Raw genomic sequence first — 18,305 nt, forward strand, 5'->3', positions numbered from 1 at the left:
ATCATTGAATAATGTAGTTTAATAGTGCATATTTCATAGACGTATCGCAGTAAGCCCTATCATCTTGATAAAAAGGTATCTTATCACAATTTGTATTTTCAATTTTTAGTTTAGTGTTTTTGGTTTCTAACCGGCTGTATTTTGAATAATTTCATTATTCTTACTAAGACTCTTACTATTCAATGGTATTGAGAATAAGTAAAATTAAAAATAATAGCAATAATTGTTTTTGTATAAAATTTTGAAAACAACTGATTATCTATTTTAGTCTGTTGTTATTTGCATAAAAATTATTTTATCATGTCTACCTGCAATTAACAAATACAATTACATAAATTTCTCCTTTGTAAGAGATAGTCCCCACAATCTCGCAAATATAAATAAAGTGATACTTTACACAATACGTATCGTAGACGGCAAATAGTTAACAAAGGATTTTATTTATCGTACTTACGCATAGCTATAATTACGTACATACGTTTATCAGAGCATCCAAGGCACAGTACTGATATAGCGTCCACAAGTGCCGGTGCCTTTAGTAAAATGGATCCAGAAACGAAAGATCACAAACAAAAATACGACAGTTGGGGATTAGTCGTGTGTTTTGGGACAATAATAACATTTGTGAGTATCATTTTAGTCATATTATTAATATATTTCCATATTTATCGTCAACACAGCCACATTTGCATGATTTGTGTAATGTTTACATTTTGAGGTTATGTTTTTGAAATGTTTGAGTATTGTTTTGTTTGGTTTGTGATATTGATGACCGTTACCGTTAGTTTAATGTGACGTTTGCTACAATGTTGACATCACGATCAGCTGATATTTGTCACATAACATGCATGATACAAATGCTTACTTTAAACAAAGAAGTAGATAATATGAAATCTTATTTAAATTACGTAAAATTTGTGACGTCATTTTAAATGTTAATATGGAGAATTTTATGTAGAAAATTGTTTTCTGGTGGCCTTGTTCTACTCTAAGATTTTTAAAACAACAGCGCCCAGTGATTTATAGGCGTAGTTATGTCACGAATCCACATTCGACTCCGTCCTCTTGATCAAACAAAATATATTTAATTTCATGGGAAGTCCCATTACCAACTGACGTGTTTAGGCTCCTTGATAAAGTCTGTCATTAATCTGGAAACTACGTAAGAAATAGATTAAACGTACAAAATAAGGGTATCGACTGTAATAATTAAATTAAAATGGGGACAAACAGTGTTTATTGATTACACGAATGTCACCCAGTTTCCGTACTCAACTATCCAAAGAGGACGGTTATTTGCATATCGTTCGTTTAATCAACACTATTTTCACAAGAAATCAAAATCCTCCAAGATTACAGAATTAGGTTAAATATTTCTTAGAAGACAGAAATCCCATTCGAATCGTATAAATGCGAGAAACTAACTAAATGCAACATATACTGTGGATGATTATATATAGAATTTAAACTGATGTATCAAATTTGTCAGGGTACAGAAAAAAACTCGACCGTTATTTTATTTCTTTGATACAAATTTGACCATTTCTGCAATTCAATTTGTACATTTCTGCTGTTTTAGCTGTCATAGATTTGGTCATATTCGGAATTTAACGAACCATTTGACGTAAAAGATGAAATAAAGTGATTTTGTTTTTTTTATTAAGGTTTCTGACATATTAAGTACCATTCGAGTTAAGAGATTTAGCTATAAGCCTAAAGCTTAAACTGTACTGTAATTTATTACTTTTTGATCATAATTTCAAATGGTAACTTGTTCAGAGTTGATAAAGTCTAGTAAAAATGATCTGCGGTCAGCCACAGTGCTAGATCAGGGTTAATATCCTCATAGACAAAGATAGCTATTTGAGCTAATGGCGACCGTATGACAGAAATGTTCTCAATTTTATTTATTCCATTAAACTATTAGGATATAAGGTATACTCCTGAATATTTTACAAGAAATACAAACCAATTTCCAATAACTCATTTTCTGAACTGTCTTATTCAAGTGAAACTTCTTCAGAATCTTTGTGATTTGAAACTAAATGAAACAAAAATGCGTCACCATAAAGTAACAAACACATAAATGTTTAGGATTAAATCGGCGAGAGAATGAGATAGAATACATTACACAGTATTTTATATTCTCGATATCCTAAAATCTATTTAAAACTAAAACAAACGAAAGAATATATAGTAACATTTCTTAGACATGATTGATGCACTTTACTGTTGTTATTAATATATTATTTTTAAAAATAATATCGATAGTCGATTCGCCGACGCCGAAGCCCTGCCCTTCAATCCAGACTACAAACACGTGTTAGGTTATAAATAAGCAGACGCCGATGACGCCGCAATGTATTTACTATTTCAACGGCCAGGGACCTACATAAAACATACATAATATATGCCAAAGATATTTCTGTTCGCAGTAAACATCAGCGAACATTATTGTTTTATAATAATATTTTTCATGGTTTCCTTATTATCGCTTTGATATCAACATGGGGCAATTGAGAATTCGATAATATGATATCAAACTGGATTAAGTTTTCCGGTTCTATTTTAATGACTGTCGTTTCATCTAAAGATTAATATATTATTTTTAACAGCTTCCAATATTTTGCTGTTTACATGTATTTATTAATTTGCTTAGGTATATATTCGCTAATTAAAACTTCGTAGAAAACGAGTATTACGAATTATTTAACGTTAAATCAAATTAAGTGTGTTATTTTTGAATGAAGCTTATGGTGTAATTAATAAGAACGAGTATTTACAAAATAAAAACAATTAAATCATTTTCGCTCATAGTGATGAAAAAAGTTAATGACTCGAAATTAGAACGAAGATTGGGGTCAATGATACGCTCAAGCCTCAAACGTTTTCGGCAACAAAGGAATGCAAATGATTATTAATGAATTGAAAACACCAATAGCAATATTTAGTTTCTGCTGCTATTACAAACAACTATAACAACACTAGAAAGCTGAAGCAAGTTGCGTGGTTCACTGAATTTATTAAGCTTGCTATTGAATTTCCAGCGATACCAATATATGGGAAGCTCTTAATTGTTGAATATGTAGTTTGGAGGAGTTTGATTAATGACTGTTTACTAAGTTGCATGTTGTACTTATGTGTGTTACTTCTGTCTTGTTATTATGGAATTATTTGCTTTATTTGTATACTTTATATAAAATAATAACATGAGTAACTCTTGTATGATATGACAGTTACTCCGTGTCAAATGAATTGGAAATCATAAGTGTGAAGTCACCACTGTACATAAACTTTACCAGTACGTAAGGTAACAAATTCATCATCTTCCTATTCCATAGTATTGTGCACAACATTGTTCTCATCTCGAAACATTTAATGTTAAGCGTTAAAAAATTGTAAATTGGTTGCAATGTCCATCGAATTTTAACATAGAAGAAGAAGATAACAATATATTGGACATAGCTAATTGAATTTATAAGATTTATCAGACACGCAAACACACTCAAGCCTTTTATCCCCGAAGGAGTAGGCAGAGACATAACTGGTGCACCCAGTTTCCTCTATCCAACAACGCCATAACAGATTTAGAAAAAATATGATGTCCTTGTAAACTTTAGCAAACTAGAGTTTTTGTGTGTGAAGAAAATGCTTTATCACAACATCAACTTCATAGCTCTCGAGTGTTTTTCCTACTGATGTAGAACAAGGTTAATGATATTTGCCGTCTCAAAAACAAAATTTGCATACTTTCTGCTTTACGAATAAATGAGTCGCCATGTCACAATAATCCACTTTCTAAACTCATGACTTTATCTAACTGAACCATGTATGTAATCATTAATGGTTTTAATTGATGTGTTTCTAATGTATTTATCTTTTACAGATAGCGGGTATTGGTCATGTTAATTCATTTGGATTGATATACATTGATTTTATGAACGAAACTGGTTCGACGGCAAAGTCATTGACGACAGCGCATGGCGTGTTTGCCATCATGTTAGCTGTTGGAGGTTTGTTTTCTTACATTGCTTTTAATTTTTAGATCAAGGTTTCCATTTGTAAATTTAGTGAGGCGTAGTTGGGCAGAAGCGTAATCAACAACAAAATATTTACGATTAGTTGGTAATCGGTTTTTACTTCGTACACGCAGTTAACATTATTTAATGTAATATCTGGTGTGTATTGAATGGTTGTATCCATATACCAATAGTCTTTATTAGTACAAAGTAATGTGATTGCATCATGTTTACACATATAAAAGTTGATGAATTATATTATAGGATTTAATAGGTAATATTTTATGTAATAAATCTCCACATATTTTATATTTACTTACACAATCAATAATTCTTGATGCTATGCGGTCGACCACTTAGACTCCACACTGGCATGAAACCACAATGACCTTTTTCACACAATTACCCTATTTCTTTCTTAATCCGAGTAAACAAACTGATCAAATATTTTTTTATTTTCGTTTTGTCTTAATTGAATTATTTAATAAAATTCTCATCATAATTCAAGATACGTAAAAGTAAACGCACATTAATAATTTTTATTGGACTGTGAAATTTCATTGTGATTCTTATCTTCTTATATATAATATCATCTTTTTCTGTATAAAGGGAATAATTTCCATTTTACATATTTAACCTAGTAATGCGTGCTTTTGATATATAACCAAATTAGTAAGGTATAATTCTGTAATTCTGTTGACGTTGTCTCCATACGCGTTTTAAACAAAGAAAATCAAATAACAATAGATGTTTTAGTCAAAATTGAACTTAAAGACCTTTTTCTCTTTTCAGGAATACTTCTCAATATAATGTCAAATAGAATTCCTTTGCAATTAGGAGGGCTGATAGGAGCAGTGCTGTTCACACTAGGATCTCTTTTAACTATTATCATATCGAATACTAATCAACTTCCAATCACATTTGGAGTTCTTCAAGGCATCGGCTTTGGTATTATGGTGCCAGTATGCTATTCTACGTTCAATTATTATTTTGTAAGAAAAAGAACAGCTGTGATGAGTCTGTGTAAGTCAGTACAAGGGATAATTTTAATTTGGTATCCATTGTTAATGAAGAGGACAATGAATTTGTATGGCATGCGAGGGACATTACTAATAATTTTCGGAATATCTTTGCACACAATCCCCGGAATGCTCAGTATGAAGAAGAAAGACATTTTTGTACGAAGCATGAAAACAGCAAGTATTCTTTGGTTTTATATACTACTTACGTAACTTGATATAGATATTTAAACACATAACGATGAAACTGTTGTTACAGGTGATGTAAAAGGCGTAAAAGAATCAGAAAATGTTGATTTGTTACAAGAGAAAGACGGTGACATTGAAAATAACAAAAATAAGTTAAATAAAATAAGGTACGCTTGACATTTTAAGTCAAAACCAAGAAGCTAATCTAATCGTAAATGCAAATCTGTACAATAAAATAATATAAGATAGTTTAGCTGATAGAGAAGTATATTCCAATAAAATATAAATTTATATTCATTATTACTCACACAGGATATGTCAAAGATCATGATCATGTTTTAGGCGTGGGATTTTGGAGGTATTAAACTTAAAGGTATTAAAGGACCCGGTGTACTGCAATATATGTATTGGACAGAGTTTCGTGAATTTTTCCGATTTGACGTTTTTCATTCTACTTCCAATGTTGTTGTTTCAACATGGATATGATAAGGTTAGTATAGTAACTTATTTTAAGTATGAACTTGTGTTTGTAAGATTTCATTGCAAACGATAGGTATCTGAGTACGAGTCGACTTCTGGGACATTAGCATAAGGTTTAATCCTAGTATAAATTTACATTTCAAGTTTGTTAATCATTTGTAATCATTTTTCTTTGTGACCCTGTTTTATTACGGGAAAACATTAAGAAGATTTCACTTTACCTATTGAATTAGTATTCTCTACAAACAAAAAATTTAAGTAAATAATATTTAAAATTAAAAGTAAAAAGATTGCAATAGAAAGATAACATAATCAATGAATAATAAAACAGATTTTGCAAGACAGATATTATCTGTTTAATTACATGTTTGGCATTAGCAGAGGTAATTACATATAAGAATTAGCAGAGGTAAATGACTGATATCACCGATCAAAATTGTATCTACTTAAGTAGCCTGTATTCTCATATGACTAGTCGTTTTGAGAATAAATATCTTTATAAGTTATATTATTTGTTAGTCGCAGGTGGCAACGTGCATATCTATAGGCGCTGGGGCTGATGTTGCTGGGCGATGTCTGCTTACCGCCTTGACTAGCTTTGTCAAAATCAACACGCGAACTCTTTTTTTTGTTACGACATTACTCACGCTCATTTTGAGGATATGTAAGTATGGCTTGCGATTAATTTTTGTCTATATATAGAACGTATTTTTTGTCTAAGTATATCACATTCTTAGGTGTAAACAACTAAATGCAAATAAATTACTTCCTTTTGAAATAATGTTTGTGAGGTTTGTCAATGCACTCTATACAACAGATATTTGAAAAGTAAATAGAAAGATAGATGTAAGTTTACATTGATTTTTTCATTACTGGAAATATTGTATCAGGCTACGTTTTGAATTTTTGACATGTTTTGTAATTATTCGAAACTGTATTGAAGATAATCAAATACTTTAAGTTGATGTGGTACCTATCTACTGAAATAAGTCACCATCGACGTATCGTTGGTGTGCGGTGTGCCATCGCATAAAAACATTGATAAAACAGAGAATCGGGAATCATGTAAATTGTTATTTAACTAGTCAAATTGTAACAATGGCTTTAAGGGCGCCTGCAAATTAGATGCGCGGCTGCAGCGCGGTCGTCACGTGGCAAGATGTATTCAAAACAATTTCCACAACACAAACGACGCTAAGGTAAAATACCTAAGTACGCATTCAATTTGTCTCTCAATGCCTTTTTATATTTTAAATGGATTTAAAAAGGCGCGCCACGGTCGCGCGTTTAATTTGAAGGAGCCCTAACTCCAAACGAAAAATATTTATAAGGTTCATAAAGATTGAGCAATAATCAGATCCCCTTCATAGGCAGTAAAAATAATACCCAGATTGTTATTTTATTAAGGTCAATAAATTTAGAATAATGACTGCAACACAAGGGGTCCTCCTGAAATGATAGTACCGAGGTGCGGATATATTCATTAACATCCGCGTATGACAGCTGTACTCAACTTTTTTTTATACGAGCGACAATAACGTCACACCACTATTTTCACTAAACGATCCCAATCGCTTTTTTCGATCTATCGCGAATATGAACCAATCACAACAAAGGTTCTCGACATGCCTACAAATGACTTCTTTTGATTGGTTCAAGTCTCGGAATCGGATTGGAGATTGAGATCGGTTATTCAAAACGATTGTTATAATGTCATGGCCACTGTAAATTTATTGATTTTTACTTAAATATTTAAAACCCTGATTAAAATTTAATACTTAAATAAAACGTATTCACAATTAACAGTATAAATTTATTCTTATAAAGTCCTTATATTACATTATACAGTTCGAACGGTTATGGGTGAAGTATCTTTAATTTTAATAAAATTTTGGACGTCGGATGGTTCATTTGCAAACGCTCAGCGCAAGTTGAGTACAACTGGCCTATGGGCCACGATAAATAAGTGTTCTATTTTCATTTTTTTCCGTTAAAAGTCTAGACTCGAAATATCTTATCGGTCTCTAGATAAACGTAATCAATAAAGGTTTGTTTAATAAATATCAATATTTAGTAATATTATAAAACAAAGTCCTTTTCTGTCTGTCTGTATGTTATAGATTTTCTCAAAATATACTGAACGGATTTTTATGAAATTTGGTATGGAGATAGTTTAAGACCCTGGGAAGGTAATAGGCTACTTTCTACCCTGGGAAAATATATAGCGGGACCTTTATCCCGGAAAACTTCTTCACGCCGGCAAAGCCGCGAGCAAAAGCGAGTTTAGTAATATTATTCATACATTAAGACAAGATACGTATTAATATTTATGTATGCATACTTAGTAAAATATAAATTAATATTTTTTTATTTCATTTATTACGATTGCTTAACATTTATGTATTTTATGATAACTTAATAACTAACTAAATAATAATTGTGGTAGCTATATCAGATTGTTTGATAAAGTTACTGAATGATATACTTTATAATATTAAAATTCAGTAGTAGCATATAGAATTAAAAACCGGTCCCTATGGCGCTCAATGGGGGAGGCCTATGTCCAGCAGTGGACGATTCCCGGCTGAAATGACGATGATGATATACAGTTAAGTATTTTGCCATCAATTAACCTTAAATGTATGTATATTCAAGTATTTTTTTGTATAACTGTACTTTTACCACTCGAATAAAATGTCAGCGCAATATTTTATACATCTAGGAAAATTGGTATCTTTAACAACTACCTGCTTGGGAAAATTCTTTTTTCAAAATACGAACTGTAAAAATGTACACATATTTTCAAATATACCGTCTTATTAAAATTATAATATGTTAAAACAAATTTTAATACTTTCATATTCTAAATTAAAAGTTTTATCTGTAAAATAGTATTTCATCATAAAATGATGTCATTAAATGAAACTATTTCTCATTTTATTATGTTCGTGTTCGTATTTTTTATATTTGCATCATAAAAGTTTAATATTTGCATTCGAGAAAAAATGTACTATGATTGAATTCTAATTCAGTTTATTTCCATGACATTAATCAATTTTTATTATAATTAAACCTTTTTGTAATGTTTTTAATTAGACGACTGATTTATCTGGTATATTTTTTGTCATAACAGGAACTAGAGACATGGTGAACGTAATAACTTATATGAGAAATTGATCGCGTAGTTAATATTCAGTGTCCGCGGAAAAGTTATGTAAACATCTATAACTAGTTATTAGTTAGAATATTCTCAATTTAAAAAATGATTGCATGCGATAATCTATACTATTATATAAAGCTGAAGTTTGTTTGTTTGTTTGTTTGTTTGAACGCGCTAATCTCAGGAACTACCAGTTCAAACTGAAAAATTCTTTTTGCGTTGGATAAACCTTTGTTCGTGGAGTGTTATAGGCTATATATCATCACGCTATACCCAATAGGAAAGGAGCAGTAATGGCTAATCTCAGGAACTACCGGTCCAAACTGAAAAATTCTTTTGGCGTTGGATAGTACTTGGTTCGTGAAGTGCTATAGGCTATATATCATCACGCTATACCCAATAGGAGCGGAGCAGTAATGGCTAATCTCAGGAACTACCGATTCGAACTGAAAAAATCTTTTTGTGTTGAATAGTCCTTTATTTGTGGAGTACTCAAAGTTATATATCATCACGCTATGACCAATAGGAGCGGAGCAGTAATGGCTAATCTCAGGAACTAACAGTTTCAACTGAAAAATTCGTTTTTTGTTGGATAGCCCTTTGTTTCTGGAGTGCTATAGGCTATATATCATCACGTTATGACCAATAGGAGCGGAGCAGTAATGAAACATGTTGCAAAAACGGGGAAAATTATTAGTTTTGAGAGCTTCCGTTGCCTTCGCTGCGTAAACGGTTAAAGTTATGCAACAATGATGTATGACGGGATTGTTCCACTTAAAAAGTTCTAAAAAACATATTATAAAACAAAGTCCCCCGCTGCATCTGTCTGCCTGAACGTGTTAAACTCAAAAACTACCCAACGTATTAAGATGAAATTTGGTATGTAGACAGTCTGAGACCCTGGGAAGAACATAGGCTCCCGGGAAACTACTACTTTTATAACGGAAAACTTTAGTCTGAAAAACTTTATAACGCGGGCGGAGCCGCGGGCAAAAGCTAGTAAATTATATCTATCCTAACTTTCTCCTGTGTAGTTTAAAAAATGGAAAGTTTGTTAATATGTTTGAATGTATTTTTTATTTAAACGCAGCATCTACTGAATAATGATGTTCGGATGAAATTCAAACTGCTACGTATATATACCTTTTTTTCTTTTTTTTTGGTTTCGCGGATAAAGTCCCTTTTTTACTACTGTTGAGCCTTCATGAGGGACGACAGCGGTTATGCTGGGATTACCGTGCCTTACGACCCGACAGGCAGGGGATGCCGTGGTAGAATTCTCCAAACGTCCCGATTCCACAGGGAGGATCTATATATAGCTACCTATATTTCTGTGTTTTTTTCAGTGTTACTCCAAATCCGCGAATTCGTCTGGGTGGCGACAGCTACGGCCAGTCTAGGCGTTCTCAGAGCTTGGTTGCACATAGCCAGCCCCTTGATCATATCCGATCAAGTATCTCATGAAGACTTTCCCGCTGCGTACGCACTATTCCTATTGGCCGCTGGAATAGTCAACGTGACTTGCTCGCCGTTTATTGGTTAGTATACATTGAATTCCATTTTCGAATTATTTGTAATGTAGCGTAAGTTGCTATAATGGAACGAAACATCGGTTTAATACTATTTTACATACATACATACATAACATCACGCATTTTATCCCCGAAGGGGTATGCAGAGGCGCAACTAGGGCACCCACTTTTGGACGTGCAATACAACTACGCCACCGAGGCAGTCTAAATAAAATACTAATATAATACTATTTTGCCTGGGCAAATTTGCAATGTGGATATTTGTAAAATAAAAAACTACAAACTGCTAAATAAATTCGGAAAATGAATACAATACACGAGCTATATAGTAATATTCTGTTATTTGGATTACCAAAAACACTCAAACTTTACTAATGTAAAAATTACGATATATATATTGAAAAAGCTTTAACAGCTCGGCTGGCACATAACTCAGTTTTCAGAAAAGTAGTATGTATTACAAAAAGAGCAAAAACTAGGGCAAATATCACACACCAGATATTATATGGATGCTGGGCAAAATTTTTTGTGAGATCTAGACGGGCTTATTTTGCCTTAAGGTTATAGCTTAAGGTCCATTTTTCATATATTTTGTTTCACCTTTAATCTGGGTAACTAAACAAGTATTGACAAGTAAAGAATTTAAATTCACGTCTAGTTAGTGATTAGTTCTCGCAGTTGAAAGAAAAACGTAAAAATAATTAATATGCATGGATATTTCGGCCTTTAAAATTTAATACGACGAAATTATCTCTTGATCTCTTGCATTTTGAACAAGCTATTTTTGATATTACAGCGATCGTGTTTTTATCAATTTGATGGTTATGTGTATAATTCATTAATATTTATTCAGCATATAAATATAATCTGTTACATTTTCACAGCCAAAATGTTGGACTGATATTTAAATGAAACTATTTTACGTATTTTACCGCGGTTTTAATATTTTTTACTTTTTTCCCGACGTATCGAAGACTTTGCAGCCTTCATGGTCATGGGGGGAATATTAAAACCGCGATAAAATCCGTAAAATAGTTTAATTTAAATGTCTAACATTCGCGTAAACATAAGAAATCATTATACTGGACTGATTTTAATATCTCGTGAGAAGATATTCGTGCTTTAGGACAGGCATAATCCTTTATAGTCGACGGTTTCTGGATAAAGCTTCATTCCTCAATAATGCATCGTCTTGTACAAATAGTTTGAAATAAAAATATTAATGTCATAAACTTAGAATACAATTTCGAACGAAAAGCCATTTTATTCCTAAGTTCTGTTACCGATGAAATATATCAACACCTGTCAGTGATATAGCTAAGAGTTAGATGGGTCAGAGGGAAACCCCTGCAGATAAAACCCAAAAGAAGTTCCTGAGCGTTACCTGCGATTTATGAAAATTTATGAGACTTTTTAAGGCAGCGAAAATTTTAATAACATAGGAGATTAAGATCATACCAATTCCTCATGAACAATCTAAGAATAGTATTTTTGTACGCGCACAGTAAAATATTTCAACTGCACCTGATGGTAAGTGGAGAGGGGTCCAATAGAATGCGACTAACGAGAGATGAGTACTCCTCGGCAGGCGACACAATTATGCCGGCCTGTTGGAACCGGATGTACATACAGTACAGGCTGATCCTGGAACACAACACACTTACGTGGACTACCGGCGGGTTTTAACACCTTGTACTAGTATACGGTGGTCGTTATCCGGGCGGATATAAAATATATCCGACCAACACCAAAAAGTAGTTAACGCAAGTCTAAATACACAATAATCATCAAGCCTGTAATCCATAAATATGATATAAATAGATTAGAGATGTGTATGTTTTTGGTATACACTTTTTTGCTTCATCGACTTTCAATTCATCTTTATACGACTCGAATCTAAAAGATTATGCCTTCATCCAGTGGTATTGTGATAAATCACTGAACATATCTAAATCTAGGTGACAAATTAGATATGTTTTTACATCTTTCCCGACCTAGGTTATCGATATTCGTCAGCGCCTAGACTTCACCTTGACCTACCTAGTATTTTAATCAAGATTATATTTATATGCCAAGAGTCAGATTATTATGTAAATATGTAGTAAATTCGAACGTTGTTTATGTGGAAATACGTTCTATAACATTTAAAGTAGTGCGACTAACAAAAAATTTTATAATTTTCAAAAAAAAAGGGTTATCATCTAAACCTTCTCCGTAGCAATAAAGACTAGTTTCCAACAGTGTGACAGTTGGTTGTATAATTTCGTCTCGGCAGTCCATTCTTTTGCTAACTAGGCAAATAGTTATCGGGTCATCTACCTATATTTTTAATTGGCATTAGTCATACTCCCAAAGGCTGTCTTTATACTCCGACTACGCCCAATCTTGATTATTCTCTGTCAAATTACTGGCTTCTATAATCCTAAGACATTCGCGTTCCAGGATCAGTCTGTGTATATCTGGTTGCAAATAGGGCGGCAAAATTGTATCGACTAGCAAGGGATTATCTCTCGTCAGTCGAATCTGAACTCCGCTTACCATCAGATGTATTTGAGTCTCTTTGAAGTAAAAAGTCTTTATCGAGCTACAAATCAAACTTTAATGCGTCACACCCTAACCCAACTATTATTGGCTTTATTAATTTATGCTGATATGCAGCATAAATTGGTGCCATTTATTTTATCAGCGCAATCTGATTTCAAGAGTATATATTATAATGTTTATTGATGTTTAATTAGATATTGATAAATGTCTAGAGTTCTCTAACCGTATACATTATTTTATTATTTTAGTTTGTACTAGATGTATCATTAATTTTGTAGTCATGAAAAAATTTACTATTCGCTATGTCATTTCTTGTATTGTATATTTTTTTGTTCCTTTCTGCTATGGTATTCAAATTGTGGAAAAAATAAAACACTGATAAATTACTTTGCTCAACGTAATAGTGGAATCTGTATCGCTGCTACTTTAATAATTAATATTATTTATACACAATAGTTTGAACATCGGATATTTTTTTTCGAAATTAAACTTTTTTATCTTTGGTTAGAAGAATTTATGTTGACGCGTTTTTTCAAAAAGCCACGACTATAGTTTCATTTATTAACGCAATATCAAAATGACCTGTACTTCTTTATTTTTTATAAATTTTTTGCTCAAAATTGATGCACTTGATGCGCGAATATATTAATATATTACTGTATTATTATACAATATTTAAATATTTTTTATGCGATATGAGCTCTATTGCAACCGAGCCGAACTTATACTGTAGACTAAGAGATATTTAGTAAAAACACGTAACCGACATTTCGATTTATTTTATGAGACCGCCTTTTTTCTTTATTGAATCTAAAATATTAATTGGTATTTTTACAATTTTTGGTTATAAAAATAATAATTTAAAATACTGGAAAATTCACAAATATTTTAGATTATATAAAAAAAGAATCCGTTTTAGCAAAGTCTTCTAAATATCGGTTAAGAAGTTCTTTCTAGAAATGGCTACTAATGCTAGAGAATGGCTACTTTTGTTTTCAAATGCTAAATATTATTCAATCGGGAACACTTTCAATGGAAAGGCAAATAAGATAAATAAAGTAATAAAACACCGCTTTTATGTATGCAAATATTTTATTTACATTCATAAATAAATCGATGCAAGCTAGATCACAAATGATTAAAGCTAGGAATCTACATATGCGAAAGTTTGCGAAGTTTGGATGTTTGTTGGAAGTAAACGTAGACACCATTGGAGCTATATCCATGGAACCTTTTTAGAATAAACGATTTTTTCTTTTCGATTCGCTTTTAAAAAACAAAAAAAAAATATAGGGAAATGACATATCCGATCGGTATGTCTAACGACTATCGGTCTGAGATCTGCTGGTTGTACGTCTCTCTATGTGAGATTCCGCTTGGGTAGGTAGTGTGTAGTCACTGCTGAGTTGTGTTCCGGTTGGAAGAACATTATAACCTCTATAACTACTGGACATAATAAGACTTAACACCTCATGTCTCAGGATTGGGAGCGCATTGGAATACCAAGGAATACTTATAATTCAATATGTGTGATGGTGTTTTTACTGTTTATGGGTGGTTGTATCGCTTACTATCAGGCGAACGGCAAGCCCGTTTCGTCATTCAAATCAATAAAAAAAAATAACTTTCTAGCGTTAATGATTATAAAAAGGCGTCTTGGTTACAGCCCCTGAACATATTAAGATAACTTTTGGCTTACAGATAGACTATTGCAAAACACGTTTTCTTCCAGAAAATGACGAATTCGTTCGGATTTTTATTACGCAGAAAGTTTTGCGAAGACGGAGCCGCGAGCAACACCTATTTATTAATGAAAGTGAATTAAATGTACACGACACCGGCATGATATTACAAAATGTTATGCTAATTGCAATGAATTATTAATAAGTAAACAAATTATGTTTATGAACATCAACATCAAAGTCGACATCTGGGTATTTTGTTCACGAAGAAAAAATATCACACTCATCTATATATATAAAAATGAATCCCTATTTCCCTTGGTCACGCCATCACGCGTGATCACCTGGACCGATTTCACAATTTTTTTTGTGTTTGTTATTGTCAGGAGAAGGTTTTTATGAAAGAAAAAATTTAAAAAAATTGCGCCGAAATTAGACAATTTAAGAAAACTTAACGACAATATTAATTTTACATAACTGTCAGTGGTTTGAAATAACTGTCGACGATCGACAGAATGCGCGCGTGCATACATAGTTGAGACAGGACAACGTCTGGCGGATCAGCTAGTTCTCTAAATAGATGACATGCACTGAAGTTATGGTATTCGGTCGGTATTTAAATATGGTTAAAATTTTGAATGACATAATTTTTTTTTTAATTATTACAATGTTGTAATTGAGGTGAAATAAATATAGTTCTTTTTTATTATTTATGGTATTGAGAAAACTGAGTTTTCACAAAAGAAGACGGACAGTGGAATAAGTGTGTAAGTGTAATCCGTGGATTTCGGTTTGCGATATTTTTGCGCTTGCGACAAATTTGAGCTGCGTCTACCCGCTTTTGGATTCGTATTTTGATGCACCGTCTATTGTACGCTCGCAAAATTGTAATAATTTAATGTCTTAGTGCGTGAATTAATTTCTTATTCTTGATAAATAATAAAGTCTTCTAAACTAAAAAAAAAACACCTGACGTTGGCAACTTCTCTTTAGGTTTATCTTTAAACAACAATATAAATCAAGGGATTAAACTATAAAACGCACCAAATGACTTTTTTTTTAAATGACCATTCGTGTTATGATGTCTCAGAGATTCGAACGAATGTTTGTATTCAGTAAATTTTATATTCTGTCCACCACTCAATTATGAATTTAGAGCCTTGCATTAATAATATTAAAACTCACAATTGAATTGTTATTAACATGTCTGGTTTCAAACGGACCTGTATAATTGTATCGTTATAGTAATAATATCAGCCCTGTATTATATTGTCCTACTTCTGGGCACGGGCCTCCTAAACTACTAAGAGGAATTAGGCATAGTCCACCACGCTGGCCTAGTGCGGTAGACACACCGACTGGCGAGGGATCATTAAGGAAGTCGACACGCTATCTTCCCACTCTGCGTACTATCATGTACACTAGTCATTTTACCATGAACGAAAAAAGCTAGCCTATACTTGTGCCTCCATATGTATTTATTTACTATAATCAAAAATACATGTCCCACAATATCAAATAGCGGAAACTCAACCCCTCACACTCATCATACATAATTATAATAAGTAAAACATTTGTGTTTTCCGTATTTACCCATGTTCAGAATAAATATTATAATTTTTTTCAACTCATAAAAAATGCACTGCTCATTTATTCCGCAAAAAAGCTGACTAGACACCTAGAACAAAATATATTTTACAGATCATTTAACCGCCCGTCCGCGCGTACCCAGAGAGCCTACGGATATTTGATTAGAGTAGGCGTACACGAGCGGTAAATTTGATAGGTTGATATAACTTTAAGATATTGCTAGAAGTAAAATAATGTTCGTAATTCAAATGTTACAAATAGATATAAAAATAGAACATTTACCAAATTTAGATACTGAAAATATGCAGAACCTCGACATAATATTAAAGATATTCTATTTTTGATCTTTTAAATTCGTTAAATATTAATGATATCGATCCTATAACCTTAATATATACAATAATAGAAATTCACTTTTAATATTGAGTCTTCCCCCACCGATATAAAGGTAGAAATGTCAAACACACAAATTTTATTTAAATAGAGATAAGCATTGAATGGAAAATTAGATCCTGGTTTAAATTATTGACTAATTTGTGATTCGGTTTCAAAAATGATTTAAATAAAAAACACATTAACACCTATTTTCGTAAAATTTATATATTATTTTGTGCCTAGTAATTTTTTTATAAAAGTATTTTCGTTTATTGGCAGAAAGCACAATGGATATTTTTTCTGATGTAGTTTTTAGATTCATTGACCTAAAAATACAGTTTTTTTTTCGAATAAATTACATTAAAGTTTGTTTATTTCGTCCAGTTATAATAATAAAACTAACCAGAATCTAAGGGCCCCCGATCTCCATAGCTCAGTAGTCACTTTTATTTGTTCCTACCAGTTCATCCGTGTAAAATAATCATTTATCAATACGAACGAATGAATGAATGGAAACGTAACAAACCTTACAGATATGAAACAGGTCTTTCAGTCACTGGCTATGATTGATGATGATTGAAAAACCGATAGCCACGAGTTTTAACGTCGAATTTCTACTGAGCATTTTTTGTTGTACATGTTGAATGCAAATTTTTAAAAAGAATTTCTCTTTGACGAATACAAAACATCCAAACTTTTTTGTTTCGGACAATTTAATTTATAGCAAAAAATAGTTTTCACAAATATGGGTGCAGAAGTTAATGATTTTTTTTTAATGGTTGTTTATGTTATCTAAACACAGACACTGCTGAACGTATTTGGGTGAATTTTTTTACCAGGAAAGTAAGACTTTCACGAAAGGTCTCTGGTGAAGACAAAAGCAACCCATTGAAATAAAACCATCATCATTTTAATCCGATATATTTTTTTATGAATATACATTATGCCAATTTTTATTTAAGGACATAATTAATTATTTTATTCCAGGTCTTACTTTTTTCTTTACAGGTATGCTCAAGGATTACTACGAAGATTACATTCCGGCTTTCTACGCTCTGACTGCCTGCTGCATACCATGTTTAGTATTATGGCCAATAGAGTTACTTCTGAGGAAAAAATAAAATATCTGAAAACGTTAATTAATAATTAACTAATTACACTTGTAGCCAGTGTAACTACTGGACATAATGAGACTTAACATCACATGTCTTAGGATGGCGAGTGCAATGGAACACCAAACAATACTTTGTAATTCAAGGTGTTGGATGGTGTTTTTACTGTTTATGGGCGGTCGTATCGCTTACCGTCGGGCGAAGGGCAAGCACGTCTCGTCATTCAAAGCAATAAAAAAAAACTATGTTAAATACGTTCGTAAATATTATATTACATTTATTCGTATATTTGGAAAAATTGTTTTATTTCCTATTCCAATGGTTGTAGTTAGTGATTATTCCAACATTATGGCATGGTTTGAAATAATCCACGAACGTAATAATTGTCAACAGCAAAAGGGCACTGGTTAGGACAGAAGACTTCCTCTATCTCAAATGAAACCAGTCTGAATTAACAGTTCATTGTATTTTGTATATTGAGTGAAATTTCTGCAGGCAAAAATAGTACACGTACCCTTCCGTCCATAACATCTATTGCTTTTGAAATTGTCATCTTTTCCACGAATCCCCTGATATTTTTTTTTCTCAACGGCTGATCTTGCA

At 32.2% G+C, this 18,305-nt stretch overlaps 2 protein-coding genes across 4 annotated transcripts in view; one reads left to right on the plus strand and one right to left on the minus strand.

Moving 5' to 3' along the window:
- LOC115448648 (solute carrier family 12 member 6) overlaps positions 1–18,305 on the minus strand; it is a 601,928-nt gene that overhangs the window by 436,249 nt on the left and 147,374 nt on the right. The window lies entirely within an intron of this gene.
- Positions 468–17,926, plus strand: LOC115449895 (monocarboxylate transporter 6). The gene is made up of 8 exons (XM_030177786.2): positions 468–624; positions 3,887–4,013; positions 4,812–5,219; positions 5,298–5,394; positions 5,570–5,717; positions 6,227–6,371; positions 10,214–10,405; positions 17,599–17,926. The coding sequence occupies exons 1-8, from the start codon at positions 544–546 to the stop codon at positions 17,709–17,711; spliced, it is 1,311 nt and encodes a 436-aa protein (XP_030033646.1). The 5' UTR covers positions 468–543; the 3' UTR covers positions 17,712–17,926.

Source organism: Manduca sexta, chromosome 25, assembly GCF_014839805.1.
Source record: "Manduca sexta isolate Smith_Timp_Sample1 chromosome 25, JHU_Msex_v1.0, whole genome shotgun sequence".
NCBI classification, from domain to species: domain Eukaryota; kingdom Metazoa; phylum Arthropoda; class Insecta; order Lepidoptera; family Sphingidae; genus Manduca; species Manduca sexta.

Excerpts from the sequence above, each read along its gene's own strand:
- LOC115449895 (XM_030177786.2), top strand. The coding sequence starts at position 544 with ATGGATCCAGAAACGAAAGATCACAAACAAAAATACGACAGTTGGGGA. Across the intron at positions 5,220-5,297 it reads ACGAAGCATGAAAACAGCAA|GTGATGTAAAAGGCGTAAAA; the intron begins GTATTCTTTGGT and ends CTGTTGTTACAG. Across the intron at positions 5,395-5,569 it reads AATAAGTTAAATAAAATAAG|GCGTGGGATTTTGGAGGTAT; the intron begins GTACGCTTGACA and ends ATCATGTTTTAG.